Below are 16967 nucleotides of genomic sequence, written 5' to 3'. Positions count from 1 at the left end.
AAACACTAACATACATAAAATAAAAATAAGCATCCATTTTTAAAAAACACAGCCAGAAAGACTCCTAACCCCCCTGTGGTAGTTTGAAAGGAAATGGCCCCCAAAGAGAGTTGCACTATTAGGAGGTGTGGCCTTGTTGGAGTAGGTGTGGTCTTGTTGGAGGAAGTGTGTCACTGTGGACGCAGGCTTTGAGGTCTCATATATACTTACAAGCCACACCTGTAGCATGAATTCTAATTGGTCTTAATAATCAAAACTCAGTGTCAGATATTGGGGTAAATGCTAAAAGATCAGAGAAGTAAAGGAGCAGTCAAAGTCACCTCTTACCTCCAGACTGAAAAGGGGGCCAAGCTCCTGTCTCTGCCCATCTTATATTCCCCTGTCTACTGGAGCTGCTTGTGCAGGGGTCAGAAGGTGTCTCCCACCCGAGTCACCACCTTGCCATCTAGGTTTTCCTCTTTTTTCCCTAAGCCTCTGAGCGAGTTTGAGATGTATTCTGTTGCAGTCTCTCTGCAACAAACTCGACAGGTGCTTAGGCTCAATATACTGCCAGAGTGGCCCCTCACCACCAACCAGTGCTGCTGTTAGGCAGTTCCTGCTGTACATGTTTCTTCCCCATGATCCCTTGTGTGCCTTTTCAGACAGTGGGTTCCCTCTCCCGGTGGGTTATGGGTTTTCCCTGGACCCCCTCCTCAGGCTGCTGCCACACAAGGCACCCGCTCTGGCTTCTACTGTTCTACGCAACAGCAGTCAGCCTGACACCTCATCGTTATCTGAGTCGGCAGCAGATATGGGGAGACAACTGGGAATTCTTAAAGGGAGGAATTGGTTAAAAGAGAGAGATTTTTCCAACATTAAAAAATGGGAAATACAGCAGGACATGGTGGTGCAAGCTTTAATTCTAGCACTCGGGAGGCAGAGGCAGGCAGATCTCTGTGAGTTTGAGGCCAGCCTGGTCTACAGAGTGAGTTCTAGGGCAGTTAGAGCTGTTACACAGAGAAATCCTGTCTTGGAAAACCAAAAAAAAAAGGGGGGGGGGACACTATTACAATGGAGGGAATTAGGTCTGATAATATGCTGGACGGTTTGAAAATAGAACAATTAAATGACAGCATAATTAATTTAGATGGGATTTATGTAATGTCACTTATAAATATTATTGGTTTTATCATTTTTTTATCAATAAAAAAGTTGGTTAATATGAGTGCTAAGATACAAGTTTTAGAAAAACTTATTTAAACAGATCATAGAGATATTCAGACCCAGACAGAGGAATTTAAGGGAGAACCAATCTCAGTGTTGGCATTATAAGGTTAGAGAGAAAACAGCCTAAGGTTTTCAAACAACCAACTTTAATTTATCCAGCAACCTTACAGGAATTTCCAAATGATAGATATCCCTAATGCTGTGGAAGAGCTGAATGAACTCCTGTGGAAATGTTAGATCTGAGGAGATTCAAGGAAGCAATAGTCTCATATGGCATGCAATCACCTTTTGTGAGCAGATGTTAAACCATGGTCAATTTGTAATAGAATTATTATCTCAAGACTGGAGAGACTTGGTTACAGCAGTCTTGGAGTCTGGTCCTCAATTACAGTGGAGGACCTGGTGGAAGGATGAGGCTAAGAGCCTTCAACAACGAAGTAGAGCTGGGGGGTATGGAAATGTCCCAAGATCAACTTCTTGGAGAAGGTGATTATGCTAATGTAGAAAGGCAATCTCTACATGATGACCACATTCTGGCTTTATGCCACGCAGCAGCCTTGAATGCTTGGGACAGAATTGAAGAAGCAGAAAAGAAAACTGAGTCATTTACTAAAGTTATACAGGGCCAAAAAGAAACTTTTACTGATTTCTTACAAAGATTGACTTCAGCAGTAAATAGAATGATACCAAATTCAGAAGCTAGACAAATAATAATTGAATCTCTGCTTTTGAAAATGCTAATACACAATGCAAAAAGGTAATTAGGCCATTAAAGGCAAGGTCAGCACCCTTGGAGGAATGGATCCGAGATACAATTAATACTGAATCTCATAACCATGATGATGCTTGGATAGGAGAGGTGATTTCCAGAGGTTTGAAGAAAAATCAAAATGTCAAGTGTTTCAATTGCAGTAAACAAGGTCACCTAAAAAGGGATTGTAAACGGGACATTCCTAGAAACAATGTTTTTTCTAAGCAAAATCCAAACAGAACACCCCTCCCTGGTGTTCTGGATTATGCAGAAGGTGTGGCAAAGGCAAATATTGGACTAATGAATGAAGATCAATGAGGGACAGTCAAGGTAACCTATTGCCATCAGAAAACGCCTTGAGGGGTCTCTCGCAGGCCCCCATGTCAAATTCAGTTCAGTCATTTCCTGTCATCATGGAGGAAACTCCTTCCCAGAGCAATTAAAGAACCTAACGCTTATTGTATGAAACCACACTGCTCTGGATGATAGACCAGCTATAGAAGAGAGAACAAAAAATTCAGGAGAAGCCGGGCGGTGGTGGCGCACGCCTTTAATCCCAGCACTCGGGAGGCAGAGCCAGGCGAATCTCTGTGAGTTCGAGGCCAGCCTGGGCTACCAAGTGAGTTCCAGGAAAGGTGCAAAGCTACACAGAGAAACCCTGTCTCGAAAAACCAAAAAAAAAAAAAAAAAATTCAGGAGAAACCATAAAGCAAAACGGATAAAGATTAGATTTGAACAAGAGAGACCACTTACTTAAAAGAGATGATAGTTCATCAAACAGCATGGCTGTTCAATCTAAACTAACCTATAAAACTAACAAATGCTTTTCATTTGATCAGGATATAACTTGCCAAAAGGGAACCTCCCCAAAATTAGGGTTGGGGAAGGGTTTTGTTTTTGTCTTTCAGAAGAATGAAGGCATTCAGATAAGGAATCTGAAGAACATTGAACAAACAAGACATGAAGAAAAAGGACAAATTATTCAGAAAAAAATGTCCCAAGAAAAAGAGTAAATTGGCCTAATGATGTGTCACGTATCCAACAGGGTAAAATTTCATAAATCTTCCCACAAATGTTTGTTTCTGCTGTTCTGTACAAATATAAAATGCAAATGGTCTTTTTGTAGTCCCAGTTCAACTGAAAATCAAAGCTGGCTTTGAAGTTGGAGCACGGCTCTCTCCTTCTCTAAACCCAAGCACGCTTGTTAAAGTAAATCCAAAATCTCTGTCTCAAGTCGAAGAGCCACCTGATATGGGACAGAAGAAAAACCAAAATTAGGGACTATTCTATTGCCACTAATCTCATGATCCTTTGGTTTTATTTCAACTCTGTAAAGCTTTTCTTAAGGTATATTATCTCAAAATTTATAAGATTAGTATATATATGTATTTTAAAAATTCTGTCATGACATTAATAATCATATAAAGTACTAACTAATTCTAGAAAAAGGCTTCATCTAGTTTCCTGTACATGATTTCAGGTTTGAGTCTCTATCAGGTAACTAGGAATTAAGTTTTTGTACTCTGGATGTACATAACAAATATTCATCCTTTAACCTCTTTGAAATCTACTGCATATGACATTTAAAATGTTTAAGTTTTCTGCAGTAAACCATGACCACACCTAACAGCGACCTTTGAAGTCTCCAAAAGGATGATGGGGCGGGCCCCACAATGACAATTCCACCTGCACTATGATAATGCCACTAAGCTGACAAAAGCCACCTAAAGATCAGCTTTAGAATACAAACTGCTCAGGACAATTTTGAGGTGGCTAGCTGAGATGATCCAGCCTCACAGACTACTAAAGCCAGGACTTGAGACAAGCCCTGCACTTTTCCATTACCCAGAGAATGGACAACAAATAATAAGGCTACCTCTCCCAGGACTTGACAATTAACCCAAATTTTTCTTTTCAGGATCCCCTAAAGATGCCATTGCCCCAAGCAGCAGGAAGTAATTTTAAGAAAACAACACCCACATTCCCAAGAGGTGGGGTAGGTAGTTTTTGGTCTTTCAATGGGTTATGGATAATTGTCATTGTTTAGGGTGGTTGGCTACAAGTTGTATTGGTAATGGTCAGGAAAAAAGCTGAACAAAGGAGATTAGATTCAGGGTTCTTGTTTTGAAAAGAAAAAGTGGGATATAGATATGATAGGATAAAAGGATAGATTATTAAATCTACTTTTTTTTTTTTTTTTTTTTTTTTTTTTTTTTTTTTTTTTTTTTGGTTTTTTTGAGACAGGGTTTCTCTGTGTAGCTTTGCGCCTTTCCTGGAACTCGCTTTGGAGACCAGGCTGGCCTCGAACTCACAGAGATCCGCCTGGCTCTGCCTCCCGAGTGCTGGGATTAAAGGCGTGCGCCACCACCGCCCGGCTATTAAATCTACTTTTAAAAAGCAACTACTTGTTTTAAATATTTTACATTGATATGGATCTTTGTATATTGACACAAATTTGAGTTATTTTTGTTAGAACATACTGTATATACATTTCTACTGTTGCTTAAAGTATTATACCTATACAACTCATCTAATAATATAATGCAAATTTCTAGTTCTTGAAAGTTATTATTACAAACTATTTAGAATAAAAAAGAAATGCAGGTTAATAGTCACCTATTACAATCAAACTTGGAGTCATGTTAGATATGTTTTCAAGGTTAAACAGATATATTTTAGATAAACAAGTGGTCTTCAAACACTTCAGAGATCTACAGAATATGGCATTTAAGATGTTTTATGCCGGGCTGTGGTGGCACACGCCTTTAATCCCAGCACTCGGGAGGCAGAGCCAGGCGAATCTCTGTGAGTTTGAGGCTAGCCTGGGCTACCAAGTGAGTTCCAGGAAAGGCGCAAAGCTACACAGAGAAACCCTGTCTCAAAACAAACAAACAAACAAACAAACATTCTGGGTTCAGTCCTCAGCTCTGACAAAAAAAAAAAATGTTTTAATAACATAGGTTCTTTTTTTTTAAATGACAATGAGACATGTCTACTCCTGGCAGCACCAATATACTTCAGAGAAGATGATGAGCATCAAAGAAACTCCATATGCAGTTTACTTTCTTTATGGCAAAAGTTAGCCACTGGGCAAAAAAAGCACTCTTGCCTTGACTGCTGACAGTATGCTGTCCAAATTGGACAAACAGGACACAAAAGAAAGTGACTGCCAAACTTTGCTAAGACAAGATGGGACAGCCCTTCAAAAATCCTGCTTCACAGATAAGTCTGTCAGATATGTTAGGCCTGTAGGCCGAAGATGGATGCCCCAATGTTGCAGAGGAACCTCGGGTGACTATCCAGCCCCCACAGCTGTCTCTGTCATTTCTCACATTTTTGGAAGTCACTTGCTTGCACTTCCTGCTTACTCAGGTAATATTTCCTTCTCTGGTCTCTGATGGAGTTGAAGACTAGATAGTTATAGTTATGGTTTTCCTTGTTAACAAATTCAGAAAAGAAACTCACTAAAGAGGTATAAATGTTTTAGGGTTGAGAGGCATTAAAAGATAATTTTGGTAATGTAAGTTAGAATAGAAATTGAATTAGATACAACTTTTTGGACTCACCAAGATAGAATAGATAATGAAGTATTGTCTCTGAATTTGTCAAATGTTTATGGACTAGACATTGTTGATGTATTTATTGCCTGTGTATATTGTATACAGTGATTGTACTTACTGTATATAGTTTTTCTTATATTAGTTGTAATCTTTTATTTTAGACAAAAAGGGGGAAATGTGATATTTTGTTTGTGCTCTACCAAAGCTTGCCTGAAGATCAGAGGGTGGGGCTGGCCATTAGTTAACCACAGAGGTCTAGAGGTCTGTATAGACAGGAGACAGGAAGTGATAAGGCAGGCAGAGATAGGAGCTCAGCTCCCTCTTTGGTCTGAGTGTTGGGAAATATTATTTTAAGGTATGTTACTTTTGTTTATGTTGCATTTGTTTAACTCTGTGAAACTGTGTTACTGTGCCTGTCTAAAACACTTGATGGTGTAATAAAGAACTGAACAGCCAATAGCAAGCAGGAGAAAGGATAGGTGGGGCTGGCAGGCACAGAGAATATATAGAAGGAGAAATCTGGGAAGAAGGAGGACCCAGGGGAGAGCAAGCCACAGAGTAAGAAACAAAAAAAGGTATACAGGAATAGAAAAGGAAAAACCCAGAAGCAAAAAATAGACGGGGATAATTTAAAGTTAAGAAAAGCTGGCAAGAAACAAGCCAAGCTAAGGGTGGGCATTTATAATTACAAGTAAGCCTCCGTGTGTGATTTATTTGGGAGCTGGCTGGCGGGGTCCCCCCAAACAGTAAAAAGCACAAACAAACAACAACATCTGAAGAGTTGTGGAGGTAAGAGGTGACTTTGGCTGCTCCTTTATTTCTCTGATCTTTCAGCATTTACCCCAATATCTGACTTCAGGTTTTGATTATTAAGTCCAATTAGAATTCATGCTAAACATGCCCAGTGAGACAATCTACTTCCTGTTGCTTACGTATTAACATGTAGCAGCTCTTTCTCCAGCACCATGTCTGCCTGCCACCATGTTGCACCATGATGATAATGGACTAAATCTCTGAAAATGTAAGCCACCTCAATTAAATGTTTTTCCTTTATTGAGTTGTCTTGGTCATGGTGTCTCTACACAGCAACAGAAACCCTAACTAAGACACAGACACACACACACACACACACACACACACACACACACACACACACACACACAGCAAACAACATAGGCAATTACCATTGCTGTGGATTGTCCACTAGAATTAGATGGTAAGGTGCTATTGCTGAAAATCACACATGCTCTGGTTACAAGACACAGATATCAAGCTGGGCTGGAAGCTTCCACTCTGCTGGTTAACCCTCACCTGGTTAACCCTCATCGTAACAGAAGGTACTGTTGAAGAAAGAATTGTCAACAAGTCTAACTTAGCTGTGGACCTTGTATTCAACACTACTGGCTGGCCAAGCAAGGCATGCCCACTGGCATAATAATGCCAAGTCAATAATGGAGATAACCAACCACTTTCTGATTGGATTTTACTTTTGTGGAGGGAATTCACGTCTGATAGTGTAGACTGAGTCAAAAGCCCGTGGCTGGAGAGGCTATAGGCCCTAGGAGGGAAGCTGCTATAGGCATTTTGCAGACATATGCCCATTGAACGGCCTTCAAAATAATTATGCTTATTCTACAGATAGTGCTACTATTATCTTTAGTCAGAGCAGCTTCTTTTTACAGTGGGCAGTGGTAATTTATAAAGACTCACACCTGGTTATAAAGTGGTTAGGATAAATGACTGTTGAATATTCATCAATGAATGGGATTTCTACACTACCCTCTCCAAGGCTCAAGGAACATCCCAGTAAAGGGAGTAGAAAGACTCTAAGAGTGCCAGTGAGCTAGCTCAGTGGAAGAAACACCTGCCATGCAAGCCTAACGTCTTGAATTCTATCCTCGAAACCATGATGGAAGGAGAGAACTGACGACTTCAGAAATTTGTCCTCTGATCTCACGTGCACCTACACACATGTACACACGTTCACACAGTTATAAATAAGTAAATGGAAAAGACATGGGGAACAGGGAAGAAATAAGAATGTAAAGGTGACCCACAGCTTCTTCCTGAAGGCATTTTCTAGTCTTCAAAGCAATGGAGGGAGAAGTGAGGTGGTAAAGACACTTCCAGTACAGAGAAAAGGGGGGCTCTTCTTTGGAGCACTCTGTAAAGCTGCTGGAAACAGTGAAAAGCAAGTTGCTGTTTCTGGGAGACTCATTCAAGTTCTTTGTCTGCCAAACAAGGAAACGTAAGCACCTTGAAATAAGGTACAAATTCAATACCAAGGATTATCTAGAGGGAAAAAAATCTGAAGCCCTTTGTCTTAAGACTGTTAGGTGCTGAGAGAAGGAAACGAACATTTTTTGACACACAATTCTGGACCCAAATTGTCTCTAAAAATAGCTTTGAAAATAATTTGCCAAAAGACAAAGATTAGTAAGGCACATGATAATATTAACAAGCATCAACAAAAGTAACAATCAATGCAACAACTAGGAATTTATGCTGAAGCCAGAAAAACTGTAATACAATTACACTAGGGAGATAAGGTAAGCTCTGAAGCTCAACAAGGAAGTAGGAACTGTGTTGTGTCGTTTGGAAAACAAACCATCAGAAATTACAGAACTGAGAAACACTATAACCAACTTAAATACTCAACAGCAAATGAGACAGTCGAAGAACTTATCTAGAATGAAGCATAGAAATAAAAAAATAGGGGCTGGAGAGATGGCTCAGAGGTTAAGAGCACTGACTGCTCTTCCAGAGGTCCTGAGTTCAATTCCCAACACCCACATGGTGGCTCAGAACCATCTGTAATGAGATCTGGCACCCTCTTCGGTGTACATAATAAATAAAATAAATCTTTAAAAAAAAAAAAAAAAAAAAAAAGAAATAAAAAAATACATGAGAGAGAAGATATACAAGTTCCAGTACGTTGTTCTGAACAGAGGTTTCACTGGAGTCTAGAGGAGAAATAAGACAGAACAGAGGTAATGAAGAGGTATTACTTAGACCACAAATAGCAGCTTATGCCTATAATCGCAATACTTGGAAGGCTGAGGCAGGAGGATTATAGTGAGTTCAAAGTCAGTCTGAGCTATACAGACACTGTCAAAAAAAGGGGGGGGCAGGCAGACAGGGAAACAGATAATCCAACAAACATTCTCAGAACTGCTCACAGAATCTAACCCATTGGGCTACCCAGTGAAGCTCAGCTGAGTAAGTTTGAATATTTTCAAAAGGTGGCCACAATTCTTTCACTCCCAGTATCTATGTCCTTTTGCAATTTGACTTTGTAGTTTTTCACATAAATTAAAAAAAAAAAAAGAGTTTATTTCCCCACCACATTCTAAACTTGTTGACCAAGAAAATGTAGCAGAAATGAAATGCCCATTCTGTCTTTGAATGTGTCATTATCTTTTGAACCTTGTTGTCACATATTAGCCAACCAACTCACAAAAGCAGAGCAGTGCACCTGGTCTACAGCTCGCTGTGGATGCAGTCAGTGCACCTGGTCTGCAGCTCTCTGTGGATGCAGTCAGTGCACCTGGTCTACAGCTCGCTGTGGATGCAGTCAGTGCACCTGGTCTACAGCTCACTGTAGATACATGCAAATGCTACTGTTTTAAGTCACTGGGTGACTATATAGAGAGTTAGGAGTTCATAATATGGGGCTATATGCTGGCTTGACTACTATGTGACTTCAAAGTTTCTTTGTATGTGTGTATTCCTCCCCCTGGAGTCCCTCCCACTCTCAGAAGTCCTTTCTCACTTTTCCTAAATAAAGCTGTTTACTTTGAACAAATAAAAAGTACATTTTCTGCTTTTTCCTCCATATATAATGCTAATAACATTATCTACTTGCTCCATAGTGTTTGCACACAAACAGCATTTATTCTGGACATGGGAATCACTAAAACTGTCCTGGAGGATTAACAGAGAACCGAAGAACTTGAGTTAGAAGGGTCTTTGAGGTTACTGTTTCTCTGCCACTGCAGACACTCATCCATATGCTCATTTTGACACGTCTATTCCATTATTATTAAGAAAATTCTAATCCAAAGTCTACCTCGCTGGAGCAGAGTACACTCTTTATTTTTTTCTTCTGAAAAAGTCTTCTCAGAAAGCAAAGGCAACTAAGAAGTCTTCTCTTACTAATAACTTCTTTAAAATGAAATGTTAGTTGGTCCTGGCAGGCACATTTGTAAACCCAGTTTGGGGGAGCCTGAGGCAAAAGAATCAGGAAGGAGTTTGAGGCCAGCCTGGGCTACAAGAAACCCTGTCTCAAAACAACAACTAAACGAACAAAAAGAAATGTTTAAACTGCAAACACCTCCCAGCCTTCTCTGGATTCCTCCCACACTCTAGAACTGGAAGGAAGAAGTTTTAAGGGTTGTATTTTCATAAGGTTGATTCAACAAAAACCTATAACCCATGCCCTGATATCTGACCTCAAAGAAACAACATTTTAAAAATAAACTATATTCTGGTCAGGGAAATGGACAAATGAACAATCTAATCTATGTCCAAATAAAGGTAGGCTATTGCTGGGCCCAGGCAGACCAACTAAGCAAGCTCAGTGTAGGGATGAGTGTGAGTATGTGAGCAAGCATCCCGAAGTCACATCTAAATCAAATGTTGAAGACCAAGTAGGTTAGTCAATTAAGTTAAGACAGATCATCACAACAATTATCTTCACAGGGTCCCTTTCCAGTACCTCTTTCTCTTCTAAAGGTTTTGACTTTTGGAGTTTTTAAGATAGGGTCTCATTATATAGCCCTGGCTGTCCTAGAGATTGATCTGCCTGCTTCCAACCCCCAAGTGCTGGAATTCAAGGAGTGCACCACTACCCCAGCTTCTAAAGCTTTTCTTGAAAACAGATTTATTTACTTTTATGTGGTGTGTGAGTGTTTTGGCTGCATGTATGTCTGTGCACCACATACGTGTCTGGTGCCCTTAGAAGTCAGAAAAGGATCCCCTAGAACTGGAGTTATAAAGGGTTGTGAGCCACCATGTGAATGCTGGGAACTGAACCCAGGTCCTCTGCAAGAACAGTAAGTGCTCTTAATAGCTGAGACATTGCTCTTCCAAAGCTTCTAAAGTAAGAGGTAATAAATATGCATGTTATATGAAAAGAAAAGGCAGCCTATATCTGCAACAACAACAATAAAAAATGCTTTTTATATGGCCAGTTTCTTATACTAAATTTGGATAATTGTTAATTCAATTGTCAGAAAGGACTTCTAATTGAGTTTTGGTTTTTGGTTTTGGGTTTGTCCATCATCGTGCCCCCCCACAGACAGGGTTTCTCTGTGTAGATTTGGTGCCTGTCCTGGATCTCGCTCTGTAGAACAGGCTGGTCTCGAACTCACAGAGATCCACCTGGCTCTGCCTTCTGAGTGCTGGGATTAAAGGTGTGCACCACCACTGCCCAGCCTAATTGAGTTTTTAACAAGAAAAGCAATATAGTCTGGTTGGTTAAAAGTGAGCTTTTGAGACAGACCTGGGTTCAATTAGTTCTGTCCCCTCCTGGCTATTTACTGATTTAACAATATTTCTTGAACAGCACACTATATGGGAACTGAGGGCATCAGTATTAGAAATCTTGTAATTCATAATTCCTTAACGTGGAAGCTTTTGTTTCTCAGTTCCCAATATAAAAACCTTAGATGGACAGATGTCATAGTGCTTCACAAAGGTATGTGGCTGGCAGAACTGTTTTGTTAGGAGGGTAAACATCCAAACACATTCTTTTTGGTTTTTTGAGACAGGGTTTATCTGTGTAGTTTTGGTGCCTGTCCTGGATCTCACTCTGTAGACCAGGTTGGCCTTGAACTCACAGAGATCTGCCTGGCTCTGCCTCCCGAGCGCTGGGATTAAAGGAGTGCGCCACCACCGCTGGCCCCTAACACATTCTTACTCAGATAGTACTGGGTAAATACCCAGGGCAAGGTCAAGAATATTCTAGAAAGCAGCACTGAGGGCTGGAGAGATGACTCAGTGGTCAAGAGTGCTTGCTGCTTTTCCAGGGACCCTGAATTCAATTCCCAGCACTCCTGTCAGGTGGCTCACAACCACCCGTAATTCCAGGTCCAGGGGATGACGCCCTCTTTTGGCACCCATGGGCTCCTGCACACAGATGGCACTCACACTCACGTACACATAAATAAAAATAATAAAATGCATCTTAACACAAGAAAGAAAGCAATATTGAGGGAGGATGCCCTAGCTAGCTAGGACTGCATGGCCTACCATTTACCAAGCCAATTATTTAAACTCACGTGGTAAACTGCCACAGTAACAGTGACTCACACCATCCTTGTCCATATTCCTTTGCAGTATTATCACTTGGCTACTAAAAAGTTAGTGGTACATTCCATTTCCTTTCCCCTTGAACCCTGCCTGGGCTGGTTTTGTTATTGCTTTCATCAGTCTTACAGAGTTGATGGGAAACTTCTTAACTAGCCTCAAGCCTTGCAGCTTCCATTCTCATACAGGTAGAACACTCTGATGGAGGACGTCCCAGAAGAAAGCCAGGGCCAAACTATGGAATGAGCATAAAAGACCCCGCCAACAATCAGATATCTACATAAGCCCAGCCCTAACAGAACTGCCAGCCAAATTAATCTGCATAATTGAACCAGGTAAGATCAGGGATACAACCCAGGCAACACCAGAATCCTGAGGGGAAAAGTACTTTTACACCACTAAACTGTGTATTGATTAAGCAGCAACAGACAAAAGAAACAACCCATTGGAGGCATACTGCTGTTCATCTCCACTTCAGAGCTTATGAAGTAAATAGTAAGTTGAAGTTCCAGAATTCTTTCCAGTTGGAAAAGCTGTGTCTTATCTGATAACTAATTACGTTTTCTGTAATATAATGGAAGAACAAAGGAAATACAAGAGAATACACAAGCTAGCTTTACTTTCATCCAAATCTATAAAAAAGTATTAATATACGCAAAAAAAAAAACTAAACAATGAAGACATAGTCAACTATTTCCAACTCCTGGAATAAGTCTGTTTGTATTTACCAAATGCTTAACAATAACAATTCTATGACATTTTCTATATACCAGACACTGAATCAGTTATTTAAGTGTGGTAAGTACATAGACACACTCATTTTTTTGAAATCAGATAAGACTAAGTCTCATTAGATTATACTACCATTTTTTTAAGCAGAAAAATGAAGCATAAAGTAGTTAAACCCAGGGTATAACTAAATTTACCAGCGAAAAAGCAGCACAGCCGCCACACAACATACACAGCATTTCAGGCCTGAGCAAGAGTATTCCACCAATAAGACCAACGTGCTCTCAGCAGAAAGAGCCGGGCACGTCCTTAATCCCAGGACTCAGGAGGCAGAGGCAGGCGGATCTCTGAGTTTGGGGCCAGCCATGTCCACAGAGTGAGTTCCAGGATAGCCAGGGCTACACAGAGAAACCCTACATCGAAAAACAAAAAACGAACAAAAAACGCCTTTCCGCAGAAAGCAAAGCTGTGAAATCTACCAAAAGAGAACGACTTAAACTGTTCTACAACTACGTGGGGGAACTGACACGTCTCCAATTCTGACGTGGAGCAGACCTAAGCATTCTACGGTTTCCACAAAATTCCTAGGCAGCCTATGGAAACATCACTGTTCCTGACATCCGAGGCCTAGGACAGTCTGCCCGTGTTCTCTTCGACGGAGTTGGTGACAGACTGAGCACCCAGACCAGAAGGACCCCCACACGCTTCTGAACTTGAGAAGTGCTGGACGACATGACAGCGGCCATACCTCCTCGGCCCCTGTCATCCTGGAAAGCCTTCCCTTAAAAACAAACAAACAAACAAAACTCTAGAATAGAGATTTATCTCCAGCAAGGCGAGGGCGGAGGCGGCAGCAACCCCAAGTCAAACTCGGTGTTGCTGGGCTGGCCAGAGACGCTAACGAAGGCGGCCACCGCCGAGGGAGCCAGCCGTCATCTTTCTCGCCACGCTTCCAGAGGCCAAAGGAACCCACAGAGGACGTTATCAAGGACTTGAGAAGCTGGCGGTCGGCCCGGGGCTCGGGGCGGTCGGGACCCAGCACACGGTCCCTTGCAGGGCTCCGCTGCTCCCAGCATTTACCGCCACAGCCGACTTGAGGCCCGCCCCCCTGAGCCCTCAGGCCTACCACCTCGGCCCCACGCCCGAGAGCCTCCGCCGCCTCCCGGAAGGTAGACTGGTGGCTTCCCTCCCACCTCTGGACTCCTAGGAAATACTCACTTGCCCGCCAGATCTTTATGAGAGCCGCTCGAATTCATGAGCTGGGCCAAATCCTGTCGCACGGCAGCCGCCATCTTTCTTCCAGCTCAGCCACGGCGGCGGGACCTCTCGCAGCCAAAAAGGAAACGAGTGTGGTCCTCCAGAACGCAGGCAGAGGGAACCCGAGGTGCCATAGAGTAGCGTCTTTACGGGCCAGAGCGCCGGGTAGGGGAGCCGGAATTAGCTCCGCCCTCAGGCTTGAGTGACACGAAACTCCTCTCCTCCCGTTTGAGACCCGCCCAGGCCTCTCGAGAGACGCCGGCTCTCACGCTCCGACCTGGGATTGGCTGAAGAACCTGAAGGCGTGTACCTTGTGCAACTGCAGTAAGGGCCCGGCACGTTAAAACTACGGCGTTGTCAGTTCCGGGCCTAAGGATTAGCGTTCTCCCCTTCTTTCTTTAAGACCTCTCTTAAACTACCTGTGGTAAAGAACGAGCTGTGTGTAGTTTTTATTTCCAAGCATTATAGTCCAACACTGAAAAAACAAACAAACAAAAACCCCAACACACCCTCAAACACACACACACAGATAATTTACCTGGGAGGGAATATACCATGATCAAGAAAATGACCCTTCCAGGACAAGGCTCCACCATTTAGGTGTGCCGGTGTCTGCGTTCCCCCTCCTCCCACACACACCTGTGAGAAACTCAGCCTGCATACTTTGTGATAATGATGGACTTTCAGCTCATTCCCCTAAAAACAAACAAACAAACAACAAAACAAAGCAAAGCCAAGCTGTAATACCAGAGCTCCAGAGGTGGAGGCAGGAGAATCAGGATCAGGAGTTCAAGGCTATGTACCTGAATTTAGTGAGTTCGAAGCCAGCTTGGACCACGAGAGACCCTGTCCCACAAAAGTCCTAGATATAGATTTCATGTACACACACTCCCCTTTCTCTGTTACACCCTGTATCTTTTAAAAGTATTGGTCACATATCCCACTTTGTTCAGAACAATGCTATTTTTCATCTATTTTCCTGAAGGAATTATTAGTAATACTGCCTTCGCTTTAGAAACTGTTACTTGAATAACAAGTTATATGGTCATCTTACTTTTACATGAGACTGCGTTAGTACATTATTCATGTATTCTTACAAAACTTTCCAAAAGTACAATCAAATTAATGTAAGACTTTGTATTCTCTTCTTTTCACACTATCACAGCTTGTTGGTCTGCCTTTGGTGTTTTCACTTTTCAGGCGATCTAGCCATATAAGTCCAGTTCTTTTTTTAAATCATTATCCTTAAAAGTGGAGATGATAAATTATATTTAGTCCTTGTTTTTAATACCGCAACAATGGTGCAGTGAATAAACTTATATATGCATGATTTAAGATAGCTGCAAGTAAAATATACTCCCCAAAGTGAATCAAGGTACACACAGTTTTTGGCAGATATTGCCAAATTGCACTTTGCCAGGAGGACTCTAGTATTTTGTCCTCCAGTCAGATATATTTAGGATTGCAATGCAATTTCTTTTTGTTTTCTTTTTTGTTTTGTTTTGTTTTGAGACAGGGTTTCTCTGTGTTCCCCTGGCTGTCCTTGAACTCCCTCTGTAGACCAGGCTGGCCTCGAACTCACAGAGATAGGATTGCAATTTCTTACAGACTTACCTACAACAAATACTAAACTGAAGCATTTTACCATCCTGGTATGTTATAAATGGCATAGTCTCTCTATTGGGAAGGGCACAGAACAAGGGAAACAAAGGAAAGTAGAGATTATCCACACCAATACAATCATGTTCTTTTGGCAAGGATGCCTAGCATCACTGAGACTGGAAACTTACTTCCCAATAAGGTTTTTAAAGGGGGGTTTATGCCCACAAAATGGTAGATCAGGTCTGTTGGCACAGACCTCTTAAGGACTGCCTAGAGAACTTAGTGGGACCCTGTCTAAAAATAGAAAGTAAAAAGAAGGCTAGGGCTGTACTTTATACCTAAGTGGTAGAGCATTGGCTTACCATATATGAGGCCCTAGACTAATTCCCAGTCCAAGAGTGAGGGAGAGGGAAAAATGAAGGAAGGAAGAAAGAAGAGAGAGAGATGGACCCAGGGGATGAGGGATGGAGGGAATTGGCAGTCTCTACTACAACCTGTCCATCTGACCACCTAAATATCTGTATGTCCTTTTCACAGTAGAATAGCTTCCTTCCTTCCCTGAGGAAGAGAGTTCAGCTTCCCACACAGTGTTAGAAGAAAAAAAAACCTACAACAATTTAAAGATCTTCAGTTGGATATACTTTTTATTTTAGAATCAGGCACTTTTCAAAATAGAGTAAATGTTCCAAGAAGAGGCACATAGTTATGTAGAAACCACCACTACCACCACCCCCTAAAAAAGAAGACACAAGGAAAAGTGAGCCTGGCATAGGAGCTGGTGTCTGCAATCCCAGCACTCAGGCAGCTAAGAGAAGGGGACTCACACAAGTCTAAGGCCATCCTGGACGACAGAGTGAGTTCCAGACTAGTCTGTCTTCAAACTCACTAAGTTCAGGTACAGATCCTGTCTCAAAGGGAAAGGAAAAGTGGTTCGGCTATTTCAAAGTTGTTTTCATTGTAAGACAGGACCAAAAATATAACTTGAAAAGTCCCAAGTTACTTTGGGTTGATTTAGTTTTTTGTCTTGTTTTGTTTTTGAGATTGGGGAGGAGGGTTGTTGTTTTGTTTTTTGTTATGTGAAAGTATAAAAACGTTGAAGGAGTTTCATCAATATGCTAATTGAAATTGTTTGTTTGACAATCTCTTTAATCATATGTCTCTGAAGGTGAAATAAATAGCTTGATGATATATGCTTCTGTAAGTCATTCTATTTTTGAATTATAGTCTAGTCTTTAGGGGCAAGAGTGGGAGCTTGGTCCAAAGCAATGGGATTCTGTGATTTTATGTGACGTGTTTACATCCGCTAAAAGTCTAGGATGTTAAAACAAAACAAAACAAAAAGGTCCCTGAGGGACTGGAGAGATGATGGCTCAGTGATGAAGAACACTTGCCTTTCTTGCAGAGAACCTGGGTTCAATTCTCAGCATCTATATGGTGGCTCAGAACTGCCTGTAACTCCACTTCCAGGGGATCTAATACCATTTTCTGGCCTTCTGGAGCTCCCACACAGAAGCGGTACACACAAGCTCATACAAGCAGACACACATACACAT

The 16967-nt window shown here is 41.6% G+C and overlaps 1 protein-coding gene across 2 annotated transcripts in view; it reads right to left on the bottom strand.

Moving 5' to 3' along the window:
* Nucleotides 1-13991, bottom strand: part of Cops4 (COP9 signalosome subunit 4) — a 45702-nt gene extending 31711 nt beyond the window's left edge. The window contains exon 1 of one of the 2 annotated variants that reach the window (XM_052735501.1): nt 13774-13991. In XM_052735501.1, coding sequence (XP_052591461.1) covers nt 13774-13847 — 74 coding nt within the window. In that variant the 5' untranslated portion in view covers nt 13848-13991. The remainder of the gene's footprint in view (nt 1-13773) is intronic. The other variant, XM_052735500.1, reaches the window with a different exon arrangement.
* Nucleotides 13992-16967: the final 2976 nt, after the last annotated feature.

Source organism: Peromyscus californicus, unplaced genomic scaffold (genome assembly GCF_007827085.1).
Source record: "Peromyscus californicus insignis strain IS unplaced genomic scaffold, ASM782708v3 Scaffold_13__1_contigs__length_99412109, whole genome shotgun sequence".
NCBI lineage: Eukaryota > Metazoa > Chordata > Mammalia > Rodentia > Cricetidae > Peromyscus > Peromyscus californicus.
Note: the sequence above shows the minus strand (reverse complement) of the source record. Positions and strands in the feature narration are given on the sequence as shown.